We start from the raw sequence: 27,082 nt of genomic DNA on the forward strand, positions 1-27,082 counted from the left end.
TTCCATTCACTGTGTTATGCTGTCATTTCATGTGTAATTGTCATTTCTAGAGTGCAATCCTATGCAGAGTGATTTCAGTAAACTTAGACTGTAGTAACTCTAAATAGGATTGCACTGGTAGAGTGGACAATATTGCTAACAGTTTCCTGTGACGATTATTTGTTCGCAGTCTTCACCAACAATAAATTCACTTTATCCAAAGTTCACTTTATCTAAAGGAAATTTTATTTGGTTAAGCTTGCGCATGCAAGTATTAGATTATATATCATGGTGCCATATTTTTCTACAAAGCACATATTTAGGATGTTGGAAGGGACCTCCAGGGTCATCTAGTCCAATCCCTGCAAAATGCAGGAAATTCACAAATACCACTGCCGGCACCCTAAATTCAGATGATCCACATTGTTGTCAGATGGCCATTCAGCCTCTGTTTATAAGGTACATTAGGTTGTACATTAGGTTCTACACATATGCTCCCCTATTTCATTTTTTAACCATTTCTATTTCTGTATTTTGTGAAATATTTCATGATATGTGTTAGTGTGTTATATTTTTCTGTATTGGAAAGAAAACTGAGCATCCACATGAAAGATTTAATATTTTTAGTTTTCATTTACTGGATCATTTCAGTCTGACTAAATGTTGCCAGTAAGGGCAAAGAGAAACATTTTTTTCCTAAGCAGATCCAGATTTTGCCACTTTGAATCATAATGTATTATGTTGACATTAGCATTTGAAAGCATTTCAGGTTTTTTTAAATGCAGGCACATATGGTTGTAATTAAATATAACCCTTTGAATGTAACAGTGAATAAACAGTATAAGACTTCCCCTGTCCCTTAAGTTCCAATCATATACTGTATATATTGTTTGCATTTCAGCATAACTTAGAGGTGATTCAGTTGTGAAAGACAGAAGATATAAACATTTGTTGCAGAGTCAAATTGATAGTTAACTCAAATATTTGTGTTTATGCATATGTCACTATATAATAAAGTGCCTCTTTTATTACTCTTATCCAGGACCACTCTATGAACATTTACAGGGTCACAATCTCATAGGAACTTTGTGCACTTCCAGTTTAGAATTCTGATGTTGTGTATGAAGAGGACCTCAGAAAAAGTCTCCTTATGCAGCATTATGTTCTACACACCAAAATTTTACACACTCTTTGTTGCATTTAGCTTGGGCTACCCAGGCCCAGCTTGTGATATTCTGCATCATTCATTTCTGAATGGGAGGAAATGGTTAAAGGAGCCGCAGATATCCCAGCCATCATTGACTAGAAAGAACTTCTGTTTGTTGTACAAAAGCTAGGGTTGCCAGGTCCAACTCAGGAAATACCTGGGGACTTCAGGGTGGAGCCCAGAGACTTTCCCATTCCCTAAAATAAATATATAAAAATACAGCAGTGCATTTCCTCTGAATACAGTCCATTTCCTTATCCTCTTTTTTGCCTTCAAAGGATTCCCCAGCAGCCGCACTTCCACTAAATGAAAGGTCACACATGCGCGCGCACCGCACACACACACACAAAGCAGCCAAAATTTTGGAGAAAGATTCTTTAATAGATAGAGTTTATTACCTTATAACAAACTAAATTAAATAGTAATATGGAGATGTTTGTTAAGGGGACACTGCTGGGGGTCACCGAAAGGGGCGATGGGTGGAGAAAATGTTATATATGTGTATTAACATTTAATGACAAGTGATAACATACTATTACAATATATTACATTATAATAAATTGTTTTAAACAAAGCAGCCAAAATAAACAGTTTGTAAGCCCACCCTTTTGTGTTTTCACTGGGGCTTTACTCACAGAAGTTGCTGAATGTAACAATCTACTATATTTCAACCAACTTCTTCAGATTAACACAGAAAAATAAAAGTAAGGGAGAGGTCTAGGGGGTGAAGTTTTCTTCCATCCCATAATCAGGTTCTAATTAACTCTTCACTATCCATTTTACTATACAAATGACTTCTGAAATGAATGTGCAAAACAAACAGAGGGGCTGTGCTCTCTTCCTCTCTCACATACAGGAAAGAGCCAGGTGGCTCTACCTGCTCACTCCTCCCTGCAGCTTTTGCGTCCTGCTGAGATTTAAAGGCACACACACATTCCAAAACACAAAAAGTTTGCAAATTTCTTCTAAACCTGCCAAAATCTAAAGGCACATCATGACTGTAGGGGCTGGACTTTCCCCACTGGCCAGCTGCTCATTACTATCAAATTTGCCGGTTTCATGCAGAAATGAATGACAGCTAAATATGTAAAATCCTGCTGATCCAGTGCTTGACAGGGAAGGGGTGCAGTATGATATTAAATCTGCATATGCATATATACATTTATATGTGTTCCAAATAGGAAATTAGTAGGAATTTGGCTATTTTTAAAAAAGGGGACCACATCTGCAGCCCAAGTTGCTGAACAGGAGAAGGAGACCTGTGTATCTGGGATTCATTTGCATATGTGGCTCCTCTTTCAGATAGAGGCAAAGCCTTTTTATGTGTGTTATATAAGCCTAGTTGGATCAAGGCACAATCCTGAATTATTTCACTGAATTTTTTATAATGATTTAGTTGAGTTATTTTCTCTATATTCAAGAGTCATGGCAATGTAGTATTTTAAACTTTCCCCTAAAAATTGGTTTTCATGTTAAGCAGTAATGCATATTTAACAAAATCTTTATATAAATCCCACATATAAAATGTGAAATCTAACCTTGCTCATATAGTCTTACTGAAACCCTTCATGTGCAAAAGTCCCCCCTCAGTAAAATCTCAGGCTTTTTGTGTTTTAAGTTTATGAATGGGATTAGTGGATAAAGTTTTACCCTTTGATTTTTTTCTTTAACTTGTCAGTAAGCTGAATGAGAAATATAGTTAATTTTATTATTTATGTTTATGTCGTTTTGGAGTGGATTGTGAGGGTCTGGCTTTGAACAAATTACTTTCCAAATACGTTTGTGGGCCAGACCCATTATATAAATGTTTATGTTTTGATGTAATCAATTCACTCTTTGTTTTTCTCCCTCAAAAGGTACAACCTAGTCCTTCCTTTCTCTCTTTGATAAATGTCTCCTGGTTTTGTTTAGAGAAATTAGCTAGAGAATGTCATTAGCTGGGGGGAATTAATGCATTCATTTTTAGTTTTCCATTCAGATTTAATTTAGAATTAAATTTAATTAGAAAGTTAACCTTCATCTGTTAGAAATACACAACTGGAACTGTTAGTTTCTTAATTTATCTTAGATTGCTTTAAGGGCAGGGCAAGGCTGCATCTAGATGTTTTTGGCATAGTGGATGAAAACACTGGATTTGTGGAGTCCTTGTGCCTTTCTTTCTCACTCTACTCTTAATGTGGGATAAATGCTTTTTGCCTTTTCACCATGAAAAGGTCAGGAAAATAAAGGATGGGGATAGAAATTACAGGGAACATAATTAAAGGCCTTCATAAAGATGCAGGCTGCCTGTACTGGGAAATATTGTGGAGTGTGTTCCATCAAGCTCAGAGACTGCACAAGTCTGCACTTCCCTCCATGACTGGGAAGCTTCCTTTTGCTTGCCAGAAGTTCCTCATCAAGCTAACCCTTAGCAATCATCCCTTGGATGTCTTTGTTTTTCTGTGTGAACTGTGATTACATCTGAGCAAGGCAAATGTGTATTTTGAATCTGGGAATTACTAACTTTACCAACTCTAAGGCTGACCATTATGTACTATTTTGCATCTTTATCTCTAGACCTTTCAGTTGGTGCAGTTACTTTTGCTGAATGATAACAAAACCGTGATTTGAGAAACAACAGCCAGAGACTCTGTGGCATAGCTAGTGGATAACTACACTGCTTTATTGATGTAATTTGCCCAATTAGCATTATGTGGTTACTAGCAGTAAAGCCCATTGTAGGAAGAAATAAAACAGGCCCTAGAAAAAATATTTGGGAGGGGGGTGATGAATGTGTAGGTGGAAGGAAGATAGACAAACAAAATGAGAGAAAGAGACAGAGAAAGAAGGAGGGGTGCAAAGGCTCCGGCAGAGCCAGACCTGCGCAGTGTGCTCTCAGAGGTGCAGAACTGCGGAAGCATTCTCCTCTGAGTCGTGCTCAGAGAAACTGTGCTGATGCCTCACCTGGCTGCTTGAAGGCAAGAGCAGCTGGGCGGAGCACATTCTCCTTTGAGCTGGGCTTTCCTTGTGAGGGAAGCCCTGCTTGGAGGAGATCACATGTCACCGCATCTCTGAGCAGCACACTTAGCAACTTCCTGAATCAGTGCTCTCGCAAGTAAATGATGGACAGAGCTTTGGGGAGAAGTTTTAAAACTCAGAGGGAAAGTTCTACAATTACAAGTTTAGATCCACATATTCAGGAAAACTTGTGTTGAAAAGTACTCTTGAGAACTGCAGGGCAACTCCAGGATGAAAGCGTTTTTGTTGCCCATTCAAAAAAATAAATGTAGAAGACTTAAGAAAATGCAAAGCAAGGCAGAAGTAACAGCAATATGCAATACAGACAATTACTTTTAAATACACACAAAGACAGGATTTTCTGCCAAGCGTAGAAACAGTCAGAGAGAAGTGGAAGGAAGGAAGGTAGACAGACAGAGGCTACAATCACATACGTTAAATAATGCAGTTTCAATCCAGTTTCAAAGCACTTTCCATCTAGATTTTGGCAGTTCACACAGTAAAATCCAGTTGGAATGTTCATTGGAAGTGGATTTAAAGTAGGGTTGCCAATCCCCAGGTGGGGGCAGGGGATCCCCCAGTTTGGAGGCCCTCCCCCTGCTTCAAGGTAATCAGAAAGTGGGGTGGGGGGGAATGTCTGCTGGGTACTCCATTATTCCTATGAAGACCAATTCCCATAGGGTATAATGGAGAATTGATCTGTGGGTATCTGGGGCTCCAGCAGGGTTGTTGTTTGAGGTAGTGGCACCAAATTTTCAGTATAGCAGCCAGTGCCATTCCTCAAATAACTGTACAAGTTTCAAAAAGATTCAACCAGGGGGGTCCAATTCTCTGAGCCCCAAAAAAGGTATCCCTATCTTTCATTATTTCCAATGGAGGGAAGGCATTTAAAAGGTGTGTGGTCCCTTTAAATGTGATGTCCAGAACTCTCTTCACAGTTCAGTTATGCTTGTCACACCCTTGCTCCTGGCTGCACCCTGATGCCTCCTGGCTCCACCTCCAAAGTCTCCTGGCTTCACACCCAAAGTCACCAGATATTTCTTGAATTAGACCTGGCAACCCTAATTGAAAGTGCATTAGTTAGTGTGTGTGATCACAGCCAGAATGAAATAAAAAGACAGAAAGACAGATACGGAGAAAGAATGAGAGAAAGAACAGAAGGAAGGTAGAAAAATGAGGGAAGGAGAGGAGTGAGAGCAGGGATCATTTTGTCGAAGAAGAGGTGCCAGAGCTCATTAGCACAACTTATTTGCATAACTCTTTCCATATGCCATACACCCCTGACATTAGCTCAGCATCTACTTTAACATGCTTCTTGAATTATAATTGTCATCTTACTCTCATCATACTTTTAAAATTACTTTCTCCTGTGTGGCATGATGAAGATTTCCATCTGTTGCTTTATATGTTTTGGTTATTTCCCCAATTTTTTGGGGGGGAAATATTAAAGTTTGTTAAAACTTAAGAGTTCAGCAAAATTCTCACAGGGGGTTTGAACAATAGAACCCAGAAGCAAGCAGGGGTGGAATTCTAGCAGGAGCTCCTTTGCATATTAGGCCACACACCCCAGATGTAGCCAATCCTCCAAGAGCTTACAAGCCTCTTAAAGCAAGCAGCCCACTGTAGCCTAATTTGTAGCGGTGTACTGGGTGAGTGCAATTTTGGTGGGGAGTGTTAGTTGGAGGCGGCAAAATAGTGGCTGTGTTGTTTGCGGGGAGGAGATGGACTGAGGAGAGGCAGTAGTAACCAGTAAGGCTCCAGGAGAACATCTCAGCAGAAAACTGTCTTGATCAAAGGTCATCAGCCTTCTGATGGGGTTTTGGCCTGACAGGGCCGGCAGTAGGTGGGTCACAGCGAGGCTACCCAATGGCAGGGGGGAGTGGTGACAGACAGAGTGAAAAGCCACTCCTACGGTTGCCACAACTTCCAATAAAAATTGAGGATCGAGCCACCACATTGAATTTTTATTATATCTGTGATGACTAGCCAAGTGGGAAGATGTCCTAAAACAGCAAGTAAAGGTTTAAAATAGAGTTAATATTCTTTTGTACCAGCATAACAACCCATAGTGTGATGATAATTAGTACTGAAACATCAATTGTAAAGCTTCTTGAGAGTCTATTTGATGGTTTGGATGCCTCAGGGTTTGCGTTGTGGCTCTGAGTTGTTTAATTTCCCCAGTTTGTGTTGCCCCTCGCTGAACTGCAAGGTCTTTTATCAACCAACTGGCTTGTATTACAACTCAGGATTGTTTCTGGAGATTTGTTTTTAAAACTATCTTTAAAGGTAAGGTTCCCCCCTCCTCCCAAAAAAGGTTCGGATTTATCATGCAATGACCACTGATATTCAAGTAATTACTTTAAGTTATTACTTCCTCCATTGCTGGATTATGAGAGAAAACAGTAGAATTCTCATTATTGTCATTTTTATTTTGTCTTGCAGAGTCTTCGCCAAGAAATTGAGACAAAATTTGAAGAAGATACATTTGACTGGAATCAGGTACGCAACAATGATGCTGCAGGACTCCTGAAGATGTTTATACGGGAACTTCCAAGCCCCCTCTTCACTGTGGAATACCTCCCTGCCTTCATCACATTAGTGGAAAGTAAGTAAAGAGAAATCAATCTCTTATTTAATATCAGCTTCTTAATCCAGTTGCCACAATTTAAAAATGTTAGAGAGTAATTACCCATGAAGTTTGGTGCTTTTGCTCAACAACTTCACCTGCATCCTCTATCTGCTTTAAGAGTGTAGAAGTGGTCCACAATCCATTGGCCTGCTTTAGACTCCCACAGGCATTTGTTTTCTTTAAATCAGGCATCTATGGCTAGTTCTTATACTTATCAGCCAGTTATCCACTATACTTTTTAGTGGATTGTGAAAGCAAATAGTTTTTGGATAGCAGTTATTATTGCAATGTCTTTCCCTGAGCTACTCATTATACTTGTATCCATACAGGATGCAGTTCTGCAGCCCAAAGCTGTGACTTCTATGAGCCAGGATAGAGTTGGAAACACAGGATTAGATAAACTACCAAGCAAAGGGTAGTTTAGTTCTTCACTCTGGACTGCTTCTCAAACTGGATTCAGAGAAGGGGAAATTAGCTTTAAAAGAGTTCTGGAAAAGAATAACACAAGACCGTTGTCTCTGTATACTAGGGTGAATTTCAGACGGTATACACAAAAATAAAATCAGGAAGGAAGAGAGTGAGAGAGTAATTTTAAACACAAACAAACATCTTTATTGTATACAAAATAAAATAAAAAGAGTAATAATGTAAAGAATCTACACTAAGCATATGAGAGGTAATTCTGTATCACATATGCACGCGCGCGCACACACACACACACACCCCACAACAAGAGAGCATACTTGTAAAAGGCAGAAGAGATGAAACTGGGGAATTTTAGGGAAGCAACATATGACCTGAAATTCTGGGCTTGAAATCTGGAGAGGTCCAGGGTGAACACAGCTGAGGTCCAAGGAGCAGAGTGAAGATTTCAAAAAGGGAGTGTGCAATACAGGGTGTTTGGGTAGTGGGAGAATCTGGCACACTTTTCATTGACTTGGAATGGTCTTTTAGTGGGAAAAAGCCATGTTGCTAGACATAGGAACTCACTTTCTGAGGAACATGATTGGTCCATGGAAGCTTAAACTTGACTGTTCAGTATGAATGGTCTTTTGTTTTGTTTGATAGCACCACTGACTATGATGGGATTTGGATGCCAAGGATTGCCGCTTTTAACAACTGGACAAAACAATTTCCTCTGGAATCTTAGAGAAGTTCACAGACAGATCTTGTTCAGTTTAAGATCTTACGCTTTAGCTAGTGTTTCTATGGTTGATCACTACAGTACTCAACAATATTACTAATATGCGTACTACTGCTTTTCTAATAATCCAACATCAGTATATACTAAAAGAAGGGTAATCTCATAGACCTGCATTCCGACATCATAAAAAATAAGTTCCCCAAAGGTTGCTTATATTGCCTGAACAGACTTACTGTTATATCTTCATGATACCATTATATCTTCATGGCCCTGTCTGTGGAAATTTAAATCTTGAGTGGAGACCATGAACAGACAAGACAGATTTTTCTATAAACCTGGGAAAGTCTCAGGTTCATAGAAAAACCTGAAACAAATAAACAATTTTGGGCAAAAAATGGTCAAATAAATAAAAGCAATGCCTTTAGCTTTAAGAAATGAATGCTGTCTCAGTGGCTGTTGTGGGGCTTGCCAGGTAACCACAATAGCATTGGCCATCTTCAAACCCTGTTTTCTGTCAGTAAAAGGCAAGGCCCTTTTCAAGGCTATTCTGGATTTTGAGGGAGAGTAGGTTGGTTGGTGAGTGGGAAGGAGAGAATGAAGATGAGAAAGGGATGATAATACAGACCTGCCAGAAGGAAGGACAGAAGAAAAAGTGTGGGAAGAGGAATATCGTAAAGTGAGATGTCATCTGCAAATCCTTGAGGGTTCTCTATAGAATCATAGAATCAGAAGGAGCCATAAAAGCCATCTAGTCCAACCTCACTTGTACTCTTTTTAAATCAGTTTAAGTCAATGGGATTAGAGGTGTGTAACTCAGTTTACACTTGCACTGTAAGTGAATTGAATGATCATAGGGTATGAGGAAGTTGTTTGGGTAAGACAAACCACCATTTTTCACACAGTGATTGATTAATAAGGGATTAGTTTAAATGTTTTTAAGGGAATTTGAGTCCAGTGGCACATTTAAGACCCACAACGTTTTATTCAAGGTATGAGATTCCTTGTGCGCACACACTTCTTCAGATACATTGAAATGGAAATTACCAGACCATATATATAATTAGAAGGTGAGTAGCAAATTAGCATACAAAATAAGGAAGATGTTTTAACAGTTGCAAGGACCAAATAGGAATAACAAGCTAGGTTTACATGTTTGGATTTAATTTGGGGGGTGAGGGAACATGGTGAAGCAAATAAATCTCTCAAAATTGGAGACTTTCTTAATTTTGGGAAGCTGAGAGCAATCAACTGAGACCCTGTTGTTGCACTCCATCCGTCTCCTCTCAAGCATGGAGGTAACTAACAGCATCCTTTTCTTTGAGGTGGGGTGATTAGTTGTGCAGTGTTATGTCTTCTCTGTCACCAGACCAAAAAAATGCATTCTAAACTATATTACATTCTTATATTCATAGGATTGCATTATAATCACTATCGTTCCAAATTAAAAATACACTAAAATAAAGGAGATGTGTAGCCCTTCTTGGTGAGAATACCTTGAATAAAACTTTGTGGGTTCTAAAGCTGCCACTTGACTCAAACTTTTTGTACTACTTCAGACCAACCTGGCTACACACCTGAATCTGTGTGTGTGGTTTTTTTAAGAAAAATTCTGCTGAGTGGTGCTAAGTTATGATAAACAGAGCCCACTGCCAATATTCAGAGAAGGTCTGTCTCTGACTGGCAGTGCCTAGGGCACAAGCAGCAGAAGAAAGCTACTGCCTTTATGGAGTAGCTTTTGGAGTCCCCAGATGTATCTGGCTGATAACTGTTGGAAACAAGATATTGAACTAGGTCTGATTCAGCTTTTCTTATGTTTCTTATCAGACAAGAATTCAGTACCTCATGTCCCGCTATGGTGCATAATGCTAATTTAAAAAAAACATGATGTCAATCTAAAATTTTGACCTTTTCCCAGATGGTTCAGTTTCAGTTCTTTTCTTATCACTTTATTCTTAGAAATTCCCAAAGTCAAGTTACAGCTGCAAGCTTTGCATTTGCTGATCATGTTGTTGCCTGATGCCAGCAGGGATGCAGCCAAGGTAGGCATATTTTCCAGTGAGGTTGTCAATTTGTCATTTTTTCATCCTCAGGCTGAAAAAGGCCTCCCCCCCCCCCCCCGACCCAGGAAAGTTGCATCTGTAAAGATAGTGGAATCCTATGTATGATTAGTGGATTGTTTAGCAAGCTGACTTTATTTGAAGTACATGTGTGGCAGTGATGTAAGCACACTAAAGTTCTAGTAATTTGTGTGGCAAGTGTTTGTTTGACATGTATGAATTATTTTGCATGCTCTGAGTTTGAGTAGTATTCTTTCTACTAGGTTCTTCTGCAGTTTTTGAAGAAGGTGGTTAGTAATGAAGGGAAAAACAAAATGACTCTGTGGAATGTTTCCATGATAGTTGCCCCAAACCTCTTCGTCTACAAAGGCAAGCGTGCAAACCAAGAAGAGATGTTAGCGGCAGCCACCACAGCACGTATTGTGAGACTTTTAATTAAATACCAGGATATCCTGTGGATGGTATGTGGAAGCTATAGTTAATGTTTGAGTTAAGGGGGGGTTATTGTTTTTTTAAAAATTCCTTTAATATCTTGTACCTGGAAACATAGGTGAATGTTGCATAACATGGAAATGCAATGGCAGAGATTTGAGTTCAGATAAAAAAGATTGTGGCTTCACCTAGCTACCGTTGGAAATTTTATGCTATCTGTGATGTGCACTATTTTGTCCCATTGGCATATATATGCAGCTTTCACTGTAGGGAAAAATGCTACAGTAGCTTTGGTCACCTTTAATAATAATAATAATAAATTTTATTTCTACCCCGCCCTCCCCGCAAAGCGGCTCAGGGCGGCTAACAGTAAGTAATATATTAACATAAATAGTAAAACATTAGATTAGCAATTAAAATTACACATATAAAAACCCGTTAATTCAGTTAAAATACTTAATTTTACATTACATTATATATATATCTGGCAGTAATAGCTGTTCTGGCGCTGAATCTGCCAGTTTAAATGGTGTTAGAGATGGCGGTTCTTCGTTCATTGCAACTCAGCAGTCCGTATCATTATAGGCGTGTCTAAAAAGGGCAGTCTTGCAGGCCCTGCGGAACTGGTCGAGGTTCCGCAGGGCCCGCACCTCCTCCGGGAGCTGGTTCCACAGTGCAGGTGCCGCAACTGAAAAGGCTCGTACTCTGGTGTTTTGGAGTTTGGCCTCTCTCGGCCCAGGGATGTTTTTGTTTTTATTTTGTTTTATTTTGTTTTTACTTGCTGACCTCAGTGCCCTCTGGGGTTCATACGGGGAGAGACGGTCCCTTAGGTAGGCAGGTCCTCGGCCATATAGGGCTTTAAAGGTAATAACCAACACTTTGTACTGGACTCGGTAGATAACTGGCAGCCAGTGCAGTCCGCGCAGCCCCGGCTGTATGTGCTCCCATTTCGGGAGCCCCAGTAACAGCCTGGCCGCCGCATTCTGCACTAGCTGCAGCTTCCGAGTCCGGCACAGAGGTAGCCCCAAGTAGAGGGCATTACAGTAGTCCAATCTTGAGGTGACCGTTGCATGGATCACTGTTGCGAGTTCGCGGCGTTCCAGGAAGGGGGCCAATGAAACTGTGCCCTAGTTCAAATCTCTGTTCTGCCATGAAGCAGTCGGAGAATCTTGAGTCAGCCACACTCTCCTAGCCTAACGCTGATAAGATAGCTGTTATAAGGTTAAAATGTGGTGAGGGAACCAAGTGTGCTGTCTGATCTTGGAGGAAGGATTGGATCAAATTTGAACAATAACAGAAGTTATTGGGTTTATAAACTGAATTACTGCTCTTGTTGCAGGGATGAATGTTACTATTGATGGGGTAGTATAGAAAACACCACCAGAATTCTTCTTTTCTGGGAGATGAAAGAAGATCTCTGTTTCCAAGGTCTTACATTGGGAATGTCTACAATAGCGTGTCACGAATTCTGGGAGAAATGGCTTTTAGGAAGTTATTGTTCATATATTCTCTTTTTCTTTCTATCTAGGTTCCAAATTTTCTGATTTCCCAGGTGAGGAAGATGAATGAGGCTGCAATGAACAATACCAAGAGGCAGCTGATGTTTGACAAGGGTGTGCGAAGGCTGCTGAGAAGAAAAACTATGGAAAGGGAGCGGCCAGAAAGAACAGAGGTATATTTAGAACAGAAAATGATTATTAAAAAACTCAATTGATTTTCCATTTAGACAGACAGACAGATAGATATGTGCTGTAGGGGAGCATGTGTAAGGATGTGTAAGACCAAACCAACTGAATTGTGTTTAGAAAGGTCATCCATAAATTACATACAATGTTTTTCTGATTGTCCCCCCCTCCCCCCTCCCCACATTTAAGATACAAATTAAACCTCCCAACAGTGCTTGGGGCCAGAGTAACACAGAACACACAGTAAGTGGCATTCCTTAGGTGGATTCTTATAATGCTTTATCAACAGACACAATTACATTGGCAAGCAAAGGGCTGAAGAGAAACCAGAATAAAATACCATCCTGCTTCAGTTTCTCTTATTTCTACTCCTAACCCCTCTTAAAATATTTCCCTACAAAATTCATTTCCATCCAAAATTCATATCCTACCAACAATCTTGTGTTTTTGTGTCTTTGAAAACTATCTCCAGTCTCCCCCCCCCCCATCCCATAGTGTGCATGTAACATTTTCCCAACAAAACCCTAACTTCAGTTCTACCAATTTCCACCCCCTGCCCCCAACCAAAAAAAAAACCCTAAGCGAGAAACCCCACAGGAATAAAAATCCATAGTTTGCTCAAATGGTCCATTATACAAGTGTTTCAGATAGATTTTAGCAATACAAGTTGCTTGAGTGCTTACAACAAATATCTGCGGAGCAAAATACCAAACATGAAGATGAAATAAGAAACTGTCAGGAAATGAGGTTTGAATAAGTGAGCTAATTTTTAGAGGACTCTGCATAAATTTTGCTTTCATGTGTTCTGAATTATGCAGCTATGAAAGAGATGCACTAATACATCTTCCATTGTTCTCTCTCCTCTGAGTAATATTAGCTGGTTTGGGACTGGAAGTGAGATTTTTTTATATTGAATCCTTCTCTGGCATCCAGTATAGGATTAGTTCTAAGATCCTTGCCTCCTTTATCTTCTCTTCATCTGCTTTTCTATGCAGTGTTCCTGCACTTAAGCCTCCTTACTTCCATTCTGTCCACTTCTCATGCTTCCTTTTCCTCAGTTTCTTCCTTCCATTTTGTCTCCCAGTCTTTTCTTTCTGTGACATCACACCCAATTAGCCAATATGTTGGTTTCTTTGGGGTGGGGAAGGTAAATTTGAAAAGATAATCTCAGTCTTTCAGCAAAGAGCTTATTCTGTAATTTGATAATCCCAAAATGGTGTAAAACAAATTCTATGACATAGATTTTATAACCCATGCTGACTTGAGCAGATAGTCATTTCCTGTTTGTTTGTTGTTTGCAGTCTGACATACCTGAGGGAGTCATAAGAGTTCATGCTCCATTGCATTCAAAAGTTTCTATGGCAATACAGCTGAACAATCAAACAAAAGTCAAAGATATTCTGGCACGATTTTATTGTGAAAACAGGTGAGTAAAAGCACAAATAGGGTATGTTGCTCACAGATTATAGTTCAGTGACAGAACAGATATTTCCACACATCACTTTTTCATACATTAATCTCAAGTTGGTTTATTTGTTTGAAAAACAAAGCAGTTTTCAGTTTATTCTTTCATTCTGGGCCAGCACACTGACTGGTTCCCATGTTACAGTCTTAAGTATATGTGGGTTAAAGTCTGTCATCTTTTCCTGAATATCTGTTGTCAGTTGTTCTTTTATCTGAGGCACATTCTTCAATGGTCCAGACTCAGGCTTTTTAGTGGCTGCCCTTTGCTTGTGAAACATCCCAGAGTCGATCAGAGGTCTTGACTTTCTAGCGAGGTTGCAAAATACAGTTATTCTGGAAAAATGTCTGGAAAAAATGTCTGTCAGGTTATCTTCAGCCACACATCAAAGATCCTTGAGATTTAAAAATTCTGCAAAGCCAATCACATCTCCAGTGGCCAATTAGAAGCCTTGCTGGGCAAAAGTCCATATGGCCCCACCAACTTTCTCAGTACACTCAGCAGTATAATGTCTGGGAGCATCATGGCATGCACAGGTTGCACATTGGGGACCACTGCTAGACCATAGAACAACTTCCAATAGTTTGTTGACATCAGGCATAGAATGGCAAGCTGAAACTGTGGTGAAACAATCTCCAAACTGGTTTATCATATGTCACAGTCAATAGTCACAGGGCTTTTTTTTAGCAGGAACTCATTTGCATATTAGGCTACACCCCCCTGATGTAGCCAGTCCTCCAAGAGTTTACAGTAGGCCCTATAAGAAGAGTCCTGTAAGCTCTTGGAGGATTGGCTACATCAGGAGTGTGTGGCCTAATATACAAAGGATTTCCTGCTACAAAAAGAGTCCTGGTCACAGGAACTGCCTCTGATTCACAAATGTGTTTTCTTATCCACAGCCTGGCTAAATTAAACTCAGTGAATTTAAAATGTCTGAGATCAAACTGGCTTTAATCAATGGACCAAACTTAATATTATTGTTTTGGCACTTGAAAATGTGTGGGGGAGGACAGGATTACCTGGTCTTACTGTGAAGGGACCCTTGCAGCATTTATAAATGGCATCAGTATTCAAGGGTTGGACCTGTGAATGCTGTAACTTAGTTGCTTTTGTTTATGAGGTGGGTCATAGTGACCGTAGCCTTGACTTCATGGTACTACGTGTCTTTATTCTAGGATTATATGGTATTATCCTAACACAATAGAAAGAGGAATATATACAATATATCAGCTAATTTATAAATGTCATAATTTAATTTAGGAACTTTTAGTGAAATAATGTCCTGGTGTTTTATTCTCTCCACTTGAAGCCATGAACCATCAGAGAGCATGAAAATGCAGATCCAAAGTTTACATGAGATTGGAGGAAATATAGGTATGTGTTTGTTCAAATTTAATAACTGTCTTGGTACTTCCCAATTTTTAGATCTGGATTAACCTATGATGTTAATTTAGCATGTAAAAATGATAATATCAAAGAAATCAGTATTTTAAATGTTCCTCATATTTACCTTTCAGGACAGCACTGTTTGGACCCAGATGCTTATATGCTTGATGTTTACCATGCAAATCCTCAAGCAGAGTGGGTGATTAAACCAAAAATAAGTTGAAACCCGCAAAGACAATATGGCAAAGCACTTTGGAAAATGCCAAAAGGATGGAAGAAAAACAACCCTTATCAAGAACCACATTGCCAAGAATAAAACCAAAGAAGTTGTGTGTGGGTCTACACAATATAATTTAAAGTTTTTGCCTTCCAAACACATCCTAGACCTTGAGAACTGTTACTTCAGTTAATTGTTTGTTGTAATTTATTTTGCAATGTGTACACTTTAACACTGGTTTTGCTTGTGCCAGTTTTCAACCAATGTGAAGGAACACAGAAGTTTTTTCCTGTTGTACCATTTATAAGAAAACCAAACAAACTGCAATGGCATTCTAGATGACTAAGGACCTAGTCATCAGTAGTGAAATACTGCAAAGGAATCATAAGGTGCAAAGGGTTTTGGTTTTTTTTTGGGGGGGGGGAGCATGTATGAACAATGGAGAGTGCCAAAACTCTATGACTACTCATTCCTGTTCAAAGGAAATCTTTTTATTGTCAAATGTTAATTATTAAGTAGTTATGTTTCATTGTATGTTACTGGCTGCCAATGAGAGGGAAAAACTACCATAAAAGGTATTTTTACTGTTAATGTACTGTGCATGTATATATACACAACTGCATATGAGCATTTTAGTGATATTTCTTTTATGATATTACACTGCAACAATTAACACAAGTTAATTTGTAACACATGCATTTCAGACTGTGTACCACTGTAATTTAATTGTTCTAGTTTGAGAGGACTGAATGATATTAGGATTAGCCAGAGGAATGTTGCCTGAATTCATTAAATTGGTCTTTTTACTTAATAGCCATACATTAACTCATTTGCTGTTTGTAAAACATGAGTTTTTAAAGAGATGAGAACCACCCTTTTTGTTCAAAGCATTATTTCCTTATTATTTATTTTAATTTTGATCTAACAGTATTGAAAATGCCCTCATCTTGATATGTAAAGGATGACATTGGAGGATGAAGGATATGTAAACATGGAGGGGATCTTGAATTTTGTCTCCGTCACAGATATAAGGGAGAGTGTTTTCAGAAACAGAGACTTTATAGATTGTGGGCACAAACACTTTTAATCCAGTTGGTTAAAATTAGGAAGTTCGGTATGTACTTAAATGTCTCCAATCAAAATCAGTAGGATTTAAAAATGCTGAATATTGGCTGGCTCATGGTATTGTTAGTACTGGACATTACCTGAATTCGACAGAAGGCAAAGGCTAGTTTTACTGCATGGACTTATATTTTCATACCTGTTAAACTTCTCATCTCTGTGGACACTTTAAAAAAAAAATCCTTATAAGTGCAAAGTGGATATTGGAAACATTTACTGCATGGTTGATTTGTTGAAGCTTGTTTTATGCTTTATCCTGTGAATCTATAGAAAGAAAGGAAGAAAAACCTTGGGGGCAGTATGCCCTCAAAATGTCACTAACAGCTTCACAGGCACCCCAACTTTGTCTGGGTTTCACATATCACTGGGAGAGAATCCTGTAGTTTGGCTGAATTCAATATAATGCACCCATATAATTATGGGTGAAATGTTTATGTTGAGTGGCATATAAAGTAGAAATGACACAAATTTTACACTCCAAAAGAAAAGAATTGTCTTAATATACACTTGTTGTTCAAAACATACCTTTAAATACAAAGGCAATACTGGAACATTCTTTTTAATATTACTAATGTCTTAATACTAAAAACTACCTCACCGTCATTCCTTTCAAAACACATGCATGTTCCAAGCTTTTGGCATTGATCCAGAGCATTTGGCTGCCCACTTGTCAGATAATCAACCCACTCAGCAGCTTATTGCAGAAATGTCTTCAGTCTCCAACCCTACTGCTGATGAAGGGTGCAAACAGTGCTGCTTTTCAGTTGGCTGCTGCAGGCTCAAGTCCCAATCCATGTCTGGAAGCAAACATGCAGCCTTGAATCTTAGATGTGGGATACAGTCATGGGACTCTCACACTTTGCAGGGTTCTTCTGGTGTGGCTTCTGAGCTAAATGGATCAGTATCCTAAAACCATCTTCGCTTTGACTTTACTGCCTGGATCAAAATGTATTTCCATTACAGCTATTTCCAATTATTACTGTATTTTTACTTTCTTATTGGGACTAGGGACAGAATGTTACAAAAGTGAGAAGGGCAAATAACAGCAAAGTAAATTTTTTGCCTCCATCCATGCATTCTGCATGACTACAGGGTTTTTCATTGTCGATTGTACCTGTACTGTTACCTCCAACCTATTTTTTTCCTTAGTTCTAAAAATGTAGTGATTCTATTACAAAAGGTACAGTGATTGTGAAAGATTAGTTGTGATTTTCAGATTTAGCCATGTCTCACTGTTGCAATGCTTTATTGTCTAAACTTCATTGTCATCATTTTTCCTTCTGTGCATGACCAAAAATTTCACTTTAGTGCTGCTGTTTCCTTAACCATCTGCAAAAAATTTAGAATGCTATCATGTTAATCCATCTAATGTGGGTAGGAATTGAGAACCATCTCCTCCCACCCTGGGAACAACTGTTTCCCAGTATGGAAGTTAGGTAAAAATTTCTTTCCAACTGGATAGGGAAGTAGCACAGCTTGGGCGGGGTGTGACTAAACAGGTATATTACTTCAGCTGTTGCATTAGAGTGTGCAAACTTTCACTCAGTGGATCATTAAGTTTGGGGAGATTGGTACATCTGGGAAGGGTGAACAACCAGGTGGCAATTCACTCCTTTTAAGGTATTGGAGTCAACTTCCCTTTTCTACATTAAGGACCCAACACAGGTAGAGAGATGGGATGAGAAAATGCAACTATCAAGTTGCATTTTTCTGTATAAAACTTGCAAAGATGTAATCTATGTTTGGGCTCACAGATAAAAGTGCTTCACTGTGCATCCATTTAGCCCAAATTTCTCTATCTTTTAGCCCTAGCCTGAATGGAGAAGCTGGTCCCTTATTCCTTCCAGAGTAACTTGCAGTTAATATAGCTAAGGATTTGCATCAGTGCACTGTCTGCATGTTGCCAACATTTGCATGCAGAGCGCCTCTTCAGTTAAGTTTTGAAAGAGCAGTTGCCCTCATCATCCAACATAGCCCTAAACAAACCGCTCCTCCTTGGCTCCCTTCCTTCTCACAGAATTCCATGGAGTAATAGTTGCATACTTGTTGGGAGTTTTTAACATGTCTTTTCCACAAGCAGTTGTCCTTGAATTGATGTCTGCATATATTGTACTGGACAGGACAAAAATTTCCTCTGTGGTTATCTTTCTGTGTATATTGAATACAGCTGGAAGTAAATCCCCGCTAAAAGCATTTTTTTTGGGGGGGGGTGGAATCTGTATTCGCACCAACTAGAACCAGCTGTGGAAGTGAATTTTTTTTGTGTTTATCTCAATTGACTGTCTGTCATGAATGGTGTGATTACAGGAAGTAAAGTGAGATGATTTCGGAAGCAGATGGTTTATGTAGCTAATCCAGGACAAAAAATGAAAACCTTATCTTCCATCTTTTGTTACTCATATTTTTAAAAACACAGATTCCTGAAACAGTATGATATAAAAGTACAGTATGTAAATCCTTTTAAATCTATTACTTCAGTACAAGCTAATGTGTGTTCATAATACTGAGTAATTGGATTAAATCTGTATTCTGAAACCAAACAAGAACTTGGAGTGTAAAGATTTTTAGAAGTGAGAAAAGAAGTGTGTGTGTATGCTTGATACTAGTGATGCCAGCGTCCAGGTGGGACCAGGAGTTCCCCTGGAATTACAGCTTATCTCCAGACTAGAAATCAGTTCCCTTGGAGAAAACGGATGCTATGGAGGGTGACCTCCATGACATTGTACCCCACTGAGGTCGTCCTCCCTAGGCTCCATCGCCAAATTTCCCATCCTGGATCTGGCCATCTTATCCTCCATTCCCTGCCAGGGGGGACCTGGAGACCCTCTGATACATTCATTTCACCAAGTTTACTTGATGGACTGCGCTGTGGCTCAATATATGCTTACAAAAATAAAGTAAAATGTCAATCTATCCCCTTTGTTGTTAAAAATCTATATTGATTTTAACAATGCTTGTGCAGTAGTAAAAATTCAGTTGGGAGTTTGGTTGGCCTGCTGAAGTAAGTCTAAGGCAAGCTATCAAACTGAATGTCTTGGTTTCAGAAATTTATTCTCAGCAGGCAAAATTAGAACAGCTGTCATATTTCTTTCCTTGAGCTTTTTTCATTGTGTCTTGGCTCTGACGTGTTTAAATGGTTCACCTCATGAATTTCTTGCCTTGTGTAAATTCTGGTCCATGTCACACAGCAATAACACCAGGTCATAAGATCAGAGATTTATACCCCACATCATAGATTTATGCTGATGGCCTCATTCAGTTGCTATAAAGTATTTCCTTACATCTGCCTGCAAACCACTTGTAACAGAACACTATCAATGACCTTGATTAAAAACTGGGAGAAGGGTTCTTTACTGGCTTTCTCTCCAGCTTTCCAAAATGCCCAGAATAGTTGCAGAAAGTTTGTAAGAAGGACTGTTCTGGCACACTTCTCTTATGTGGAATGATACATGGATTCTACTGATCAACAAAACAAATTTTGAGTCCATTGACACCTTTGTCAGCCCTGTGTTGAAACCTTTAAGACCAACGAAGTTTTATTCAAAGTATGCACTGAATAAACCCTGCTGGTCTTAAAGGTGCCAGTGGACTTGAACTTTGTTCTGCTGCTTCAGACCTACATGGCTACCCACCTGAATTTACTGATCAAGTAAAATAAGCTCCTTTTTCACTTATCTGTAAGAAAGGACATGGAAATACACAGTACCATGATTTTCAAGGAAAAGTCTGTGTTAACTGGCTAATTTACTAATTTCAAAACACAGAAAAGGTTTTACTTTGGCTTGATTTACTGTTCTACTCTCTGCACTTTTGGAAGGGAGACATCATAGTGAACATATATGGCCTTATGCAAGTGAGTAATTTCAAACTGCTGGCCATATCTACCGTATTGCCCTTTTTTATGCATTCTTTGATAGGATTCCATTTCTCCTATCTTCCAAAAATCATGATGAATAATTTCCCTTCTTCTACTAGACCATTATGGATAGAATTGCCTAATTTTGTGCAGCTGATAGAGTTCTGTATTAATTTAATAAACTATATTTGCTATTTTTATACCATTTATGTAACTTTTAAAATGCAAACATTTCTGATTTTGCATCCAGTTTTGTTCTGGTCTTTGATCATAATAATCATTCATCCATAGCATCACTATTAGCCCTCTCATTATGACTGCTGTGTTCCCATTATCTGTAGATACTGTAGAAATCGTTATACCATCCATGCCCATATAACATGTTTTTAATGTATTCTGGCTTTAAGTCTAGATCAAACACAGTGGCTGAGCTGCTTTTCTGTGTTGAATACAATACCAGCAACATTACTAATGGTTCATCTTGATCAGGCACATTTTACTGCAATAGTATAGGCTGAATATATTAAAAATGTATCAACTCCCTATTGAATTCCTCTGCATTGCATCCTTAGCTGAACATTTGTTGACTCACTTTTTAACCATTACAATATAGACACAAAACCATGAATGCATGTTTTACTGTGTGTGGGGCCCCAATTTTACAACTTTATTATTTTTTAAAATACCCATATACATCGAATGAAATATTGTCAAGTATTCAACAGAAGATATACTGTAAATGCTGATCTAATAAAAGAGAACTTTCACCAGCCATAAAAGACAGTACTAAGTTAATGATGTTAATGTTTTAGCTGAGGTATGTGTTGTACACACAGACTTTAATTAAAAATGCCATCATAGAAGTTCTGGCTAAAATGATGAGTCCTGAGTTGGAAGATACATAGCAATCACTGAGACCAAGCTTTTTAAAAATTCTGTTTTCATTACAAACAGATGAAACATCTCTCAAGAGAGACACATGGCCCTGCTGTTCAGTGTTTAGCCCCTGGACAGGAATGTGGAAAAACTCCATGAAGGTCAAAGGCTTCACTGAAGTCAAAAGATTCCACCTGTTGGCTCTTCATCAGCAGGAGGTTTCTCAAACAGCCCTGGAATGAACTCTTACTGGCCAAGCAATTTTGTTTTACATCAGCTGGAAAAAAAATTGAAAGGACATGGTGAGCTTGTTTAGTATTTTAAGACAATTAAAACTAGGCAAATGAAATAAGGATTGTAAACATTACAATTCTTTAAAAATAAATTGCAAATACAGAGGATGCTACTAGCCTTGTTTCTTTAGAGTCAATAGAATTGGGGGGAGGGGTTAGGACTGCAAATTTTAGAAAACTAGTTGCTATTAGGGAAACCCCAATCAAACTGAAAACATAAGAGGACATAATGGAGCAGGAAATATAGCCACGGATCCAGTGACCTCACTCTGGGGCCATTTTAATCCTCAGGTTATTCTTTCAACATGTCTTTCTCTGTTCAAAGCCTGAAGTGGACTGCCTTGGGTTCCATGGAGAGGGAAAACAGATCACACTCCTCTCCATTCCAGAGAACCGTCTATGCTGACTTGACATTTTAGTCAGTGAAACAAGAGCAAGAGAAGGAAAGAGGGTGTGAACCTTTCCTTTTTTATATTCTGAAGGTAAGGAAAACAAATTACATACCAGGATAGCCCCCAACATAAATGGGATTGTTTGTATCTGCAGAAGTTGACTGCATATGTGGATTATCTGTCTGAACCAAGTTTCCATCAACAACCAAAGCAATTTGATGCTTGCTTTTGTTTGCTTGCAGTTTATGCCATTGCCCATCACACAAACTAGCCATGCCTTTTGGTTCATAAGTGGCTGTTATTCTTCCAGCTCCATTGTTGACACAAAATAAAACCTATGTGAAATAACCAAATTCCAATAAAGACTGAGGCAAGGGAAACAAATGTTTAACCTAACAAACTGCTAAAGGATGCTGCAAAAGATTAAATGAAAGTGCAATTAAAACGTGTTGCTTCCTATTAACATACCCTTTTATTTTGTTCATACCCATTTAATGTTGCCTGGTTCAAATAGTTTAAAAAGATTTGCTACAGAACGAAGTTTCTTTTAATAACATAAGAGATCAAGCCAATGGCCCATCCAGTCCAACACTGTGTCACACAGTGGCCCAAAAAAATTATATATACACACACACACATATACACACTATGGCTAATAGCCACTGATGGACCTCTGCTCCATATTTTTTATCTAACTCCCTCTTGAAGGTGGCTATGCTTGTAGCTGCCACCACCTCCTGTGGCAGTGAATTCTACATGTTAATCACCCTTTGGGTGAAGAAGTACTTCCTTTTATCCATTTTAACCTGTCTGCTCAGCAATTTCATCAAATGCCCACGAGTTCGTGTATTGTGAGAAAGGGAGAAAAGTACTTTTTTCTCTACTTTCTCCATCCCATGCATTATCTTGTAAACCTCTATCATGTCACCCTGCAGTCGACGTTTCTCCAAGCTAAAGAGCCCCAAGCGTTTCAACCTTTCTTCATAGGGAAAGTGTTCTAGCCCTTTAATCATTCTAGTTGCCCTTTTCTGGACTTTCTCCAATGCTATAATATCCTTTTTGAGGTGCAGCGACCAGAACTGCACACAGTACTCCAAATGAGACCGCACCATCGATTTATACAGGGACATTATGATACTGGCTGATTTGTTTTCAATTCCCTTCCTAATAATTCCCAGCATGGCATTGGCCTTTTTTATTGCAAACGCACACTGCCTTGACATTTTCAGTGAGTTATTTATGTTAATGTATGGAATGTTGTTAGCCGCCCTGAGCCGCCTAGGCGGGGAGGGCGGGATATAAATAAAATCTATTATTATATTATTATTATGTTATCTACCACGACCTCAAGATCTCTTGGTCAGTCTTTGCCAGTTCACAACCCATCAACTTGTATTTGTAGCTGGGATTCTTGGCCCCAATGTGCATTACTTTGCACTTGGCTACTGTCATGGGTGCTGGGGACCCTTCAGAGGAAGTTGAGTCTCATGAGGAAACTGTGCCCCTGCCACCTGCACCAGTGCCCCTGCCTCCTGCTGGAGAAGATCCCAGCCCCCCTGCCTCGCCCTCTCGGGTGGCTCGTGTGCGTGACCGCCTCCGGCAGGACCTCAGGGATCGGAGGAGGGCGGCACGCTCACAAGCAAGACTCTCCCTGAGCCCTGAGTTCTGAGAGGATTCTGGCCCTTCTAAGAGCAAGGATGCTTGAGTGGTAACAGGATCCTGGCTGCCTCCCTGAGCCAGCAATTAGCCCAAACGGGCAACAGCCAGCAGAGGGCTATATAGCTGTGGGCTTTGGGAGGAAGCTTTGTGGAAGCAACTAGTCATCTCCCTGACATTCTAGCATCCACTCCGGCTTGACTTTGGTTCCTGACTCCCTGACTTTGGCTTTGGACTTCTGGACTCCCTGACCTCGGCTTCTGGACCTCAGACCTGCGATACTTCTACAGTGATTCGGATTTGGCGCCTCGGACCCTCCTGCTTACTGGCTACAGACCTCGGACTGCCTCTGGACTTTGCCTGACCCGGCCCCAGCCGTGACAGATTGCTTCCACCGACAAACACCCACTCCACAGGATGGATGCTGAAGCAAGTGAAACCACAGAACTACTGGCTGCGCTCCAAGCCCAGGTACAGCAGCTAACACAGGCAGTAGTGCACTTGCAGCAACAACCTGCGGCCAGTGCTCCAGCCAAGTGCCCAGTTCCCCCACCTGACAGATTTGGGGGTGCCGTGGAAGAATTTCCTGCCTTCCTAGCACAGTGTCGGCTGTACTTTGAACTGAGAGCACGGGACTTCCTCAATGACAAAACCAAGGTGTGTTTCGTCATCAGTCTGTTAAAGGGGCAGGCGGCCAAATGGGCCACACCCTTACTGGTCGCGTCCTCTCCCCTACTGACTGATTACCAGGGGTTTGAGGCCCACCTGTCTGCTGCTTTCTCAAACCCAGTCCAAGCAGCCACAGCCAACCGGAAGATCAGGGCACTGAAACAAGGCAACTCCTCGGTGGCTCAATATGCCACTGAATTCAAGCTCCTGACCCAGGACTTGGCGTGGAATGAGGCTGCCCAGATGGACCAGTTTACTGAGGGGTTGGCAGAGGAGGTCCTGGATGAACTGGCCAGGGTGGAGCAGCCACCCACGCTCCAAGAACTTATCACCCTCTGCCTCCGCATCGATGGCCGCCTGGAAAGTCGCCGCCAAGCCAAGACCAGAGGGCGCCAGCTCCCTGCGCCGTGCTACCTGGCTCCTCGCCCGTCCCCAGCTAGTACCAGCACCAAGGATGAGCCTATGCAGCTTGGAGCTGCTCGACCCCGCCTGACCCCAGAGGAAAAGACCAGACGCCGCATGCAGAATCTGTGCCTCTACTGCGGCACGGCAGGCCACTATGCCTCTGGCTGCCCTGCTAAGCATCGGATACCTGGACCTTCGCTGCCACCGCCGCCAAAAGGGCAGCCCCAGGCGTAAGTGGACCCCCCAGCCTGGGGCGACTAGCTGGGTCCTCCGAACAGCGGGCTGATACCCCAGGGCCATTCCTGCTACCAGTCAAACTCCGTCTGCCTGACGAACGCTGGCTGTTCGTGTATGCCATGCTGGACTCGGGAGCGGCCCACTGTTTTATAGATGCCGCCTTTGTGAAGCAGCACCAGATCCCTGTGCAGACAAAAGGGATTCCGTCGCTGGTGGAGGCTATTGACGGGCGCCTCCTCCGTTCTGGCCCCGTCACCCAGGAGACTTGTCCCATCACCTTCCACGTCCAGCAGCACCAAGAACAGCTGCGGTTTGATGTCGCCCGCATGCCTCGCTTCCCGCTGATTCTAGGCCTTTCCTGGCTGAAGCTGCACAACCCCATCGTGGACTGGGCCCAGCAGGAACTACGCTTCCGAGACCCATGCCCCCATCTGACTCCTCCCACCACTCTAGCAGCTGGCATCCCGAGTGGTGGTCCTCAGCTCCCTCAGAAGTATGTGGACTTTGCTGATGTCTTCGAAGAGACAGGAGCTGATCAGCTTCCCCCTCACCGGCCCTACGACTGTGCCATTGATTTGGTGCCTGGGGCACCACTCCCGGTGGGGCGTCTGTACCCAATGTCGGAGCCGGAGTTGGCAGCTCTGCGAGACTTCCTGGACAAGAACCTGAAACGCGGATTCATCCGACCCTCAACCTCTCCCCTATCTGCTCCAGTGCTCTTCGTGAAGAAGAAAAGTGGGGAGCTCCGGCTGTGCAATGACTACCGGGCCCTGAACAAGATCACCATCCGCGACCGGTACCCTCTACCACTGATCCCTGAACTCTTGGATCGTTTAAAGGGGGCCCAAATCTACACCAAGCTGGACCTCCGTGGAGCGTACAATTTGGTGCGCATACGGCCCGGAGACGAATGGAAGACCGCGTTTGGGACCCGATACGGGCAGTACGAGCACCTGGTAATGCCCTTCGGACTGACCAATGCCCCCGCTGTCTTCCAGAGGTTCATGAATGACATATTCCGGGACCTGCTCGACCGCTTCGCGATCATATACCTGGATGACATCCTAATTTACTCCCGCAATCCTGCCCAGCACGCCGAGCACGTCCACCAGGTCCTGCAGCGCCTACGAGCCCATGGTCTCTACGCCAAGCTGGAGAAGTGCGACTTCGACCTGCGCTCCGTCGAGTTCCTTGGGCACATCGTGTCACCGCAGGGGATCCTCATGGACCCGAAAAAAGTAGAAGCGGTCCTGACCTGGCAGGCTCCTCAGAATCGCAAAGACCTGCAGCGGTTCCTCGGTTTTGCCAACTACTATCGGCAATTCATCCCGGCCTACGCATCCCTGACCACACCCCTGACTCAACTACTCCGCCCCAAAGAACCCTTCCACTGGTCCCCAGAGGCCGATAACGCCTTCTCCACCCTGAAGACTCGCTTTGCCACCGGGCCACTCCTGAGATACCCCGACCCCCAGCTTCCCTTTACGGTGGAAGCTGATGCCTCCAACGTGGCCCTGGGAGCAGTGCTGTCCCAGCGCGAGGAGCCGTCCCAGCCACTACAGCCCTGCGCCTATTACTCGCGGCAGCTCACTGCTGCAGAGAGGAACTATACCATCTGGGAGAGGGAGTTGCTCGCGATCAAGGCGGCGTTTGAGGTTTGGCGACATTACCTCGAAGGGGCTCGCCACCCTGTTCAAGTGCTCACCGATCACCGGAACTTGGAACACCTCCAGACCACCCGCCGTCTCAACCAGCGCCAGATCCGGTGGTCCCTATTCTTCTCTCGCTTCGACTTCCAAATCTCCTACATCCCCCATACCCAGAACCGGAAAGCAGACGCGCTCTCCCGGAAACCGGAATACGCCCCTGCCTCAACTGAGACCGCGCCCGCTGCTCCAATCCTGCCGCCCTCAGTATTTGCAGCCACCTCCACTTCACCAGCACTCGTGGAGGACATTCGGGCTAGCCAGGCCAATGATCCCTGGGTCCAGCAACACCTCCAGGCTCTCCAAGATGACCCAACAGGGGAGTTCACGACTCGAGGCGGCCTCTTGCTACACCGCGAACGCCTCTATGTGCCGCCCGGGCCCTTGCGGGCAGAAGTGCTACGCCTGACCCACGACTCGTTACCCGCCGGGCACTTTGGACAGCATAAGACCACCCACTTGCTGACAAGGGAATTCTGGTGGCCACGAGTTCGCGCTGATGTTGCCCGCTATGTCAGCTCCTGTGACGTCTGCCGACGGGCCAAAGACATCCCAGCCAAACCCTCGGGGTTGCTGCAGCCCTTGCCCACATCTTCAGGACCCTGGGATACCATCTCGATGGACTTCATCACGGAACTTCCACGCTCCAAGGGTCAGACTTGTATCTGGGTGGTC

General features: G+C 41.9%; 2 protein-coding genes across 4 annotated transcripts in view; one reads left to right on the plus strand and one right to left on the minus strand.

Moving 5' to 3' along the window:
• The window catches only part of ARHGAP28 (Rho GTPase activating protein 28), a 36,416-nt gene extending 20,404 nt beyond the window's left edge, over window positions 1-16,012 (plus strand). For 2 of the 3 annotated variants that reach the window (XM_060243973.1, XM_060243974.1), the window contains exons 8-14: window positions 6,626-6,788; window positions 9,913-9,995; window positions 10,277-10,474; window positions 11,974-12,117; window positions 13,432-13,556; window positions 14,902-14,966; window positions 15,110-16,012. In XM_060243973.1, coding sequence (XP_060099956.1) covers window positions 6,626-6,788; window positions 9,913-9,995; window positions 10,277-10,474; window positions 11,974-12,117; window positions 13,432-13,556; window positions 14,902-14,966; window positions 15,110-15,201 — 870 coding nt within the window. In that variant the 3' untranslated portion in view covers window positions 15,202-16,012. The remainder of the gene's footprint in view (window positions 1-6,625; window positions 6,789-9,912; window positions 9,996-10,276; window positions 10,475-11,973; window positions 12,118-13,431; window positions 13,557-14,901; window positions 14,967-15,109) is intronic. The other variant, XM_060243975.1, reaches the window with a different exon arrangement.
• Window positions 16,013-20,827: 4,815 nt separating this feature from the next.
• Window positions 20,828-27,082, minus strand: part of LAMA1 (laminin subunit alpha 1) — a 167,779-nt gene continuing 161,524 nt past the window's right edge. The window contains exons 62-63 of the mRNA XM_060243976.1: window positions 21,847-22,069; window positions 20,828-21,326 (exon numbers count right to left, since the gene is read on the minus strand). Of these exons, the coding sequence (XP_060099959.1) occupies window positions 21,166-21,326; window positions 21,847-22,069 (384 nt within the window). The 3' untranslated portion in view covers window positions 20,828-21,165. The remainder of the gene's footprint in view (window positions 21,327-21,846; window positions 22,070-27,082) is intronic.

This window comes from Heteronotia binoei, chromosome 7 (assembly GCF_032191835.1).
Source record: "Heteronotia binoei isolate CCM8104 ecotype False Entrance Well chromosome 7, APGP_CSIRO_Hbin_v1, whole genome shotgun sequence".
In the NCBI taxonomy this organism is placed as follows: domain Eukaryota; kingdom Metazoa; phylum Chordata; class Lepidosauria; order Squamata; family Gekkonidae; genus Heteronotia; species Heteronotia binoei.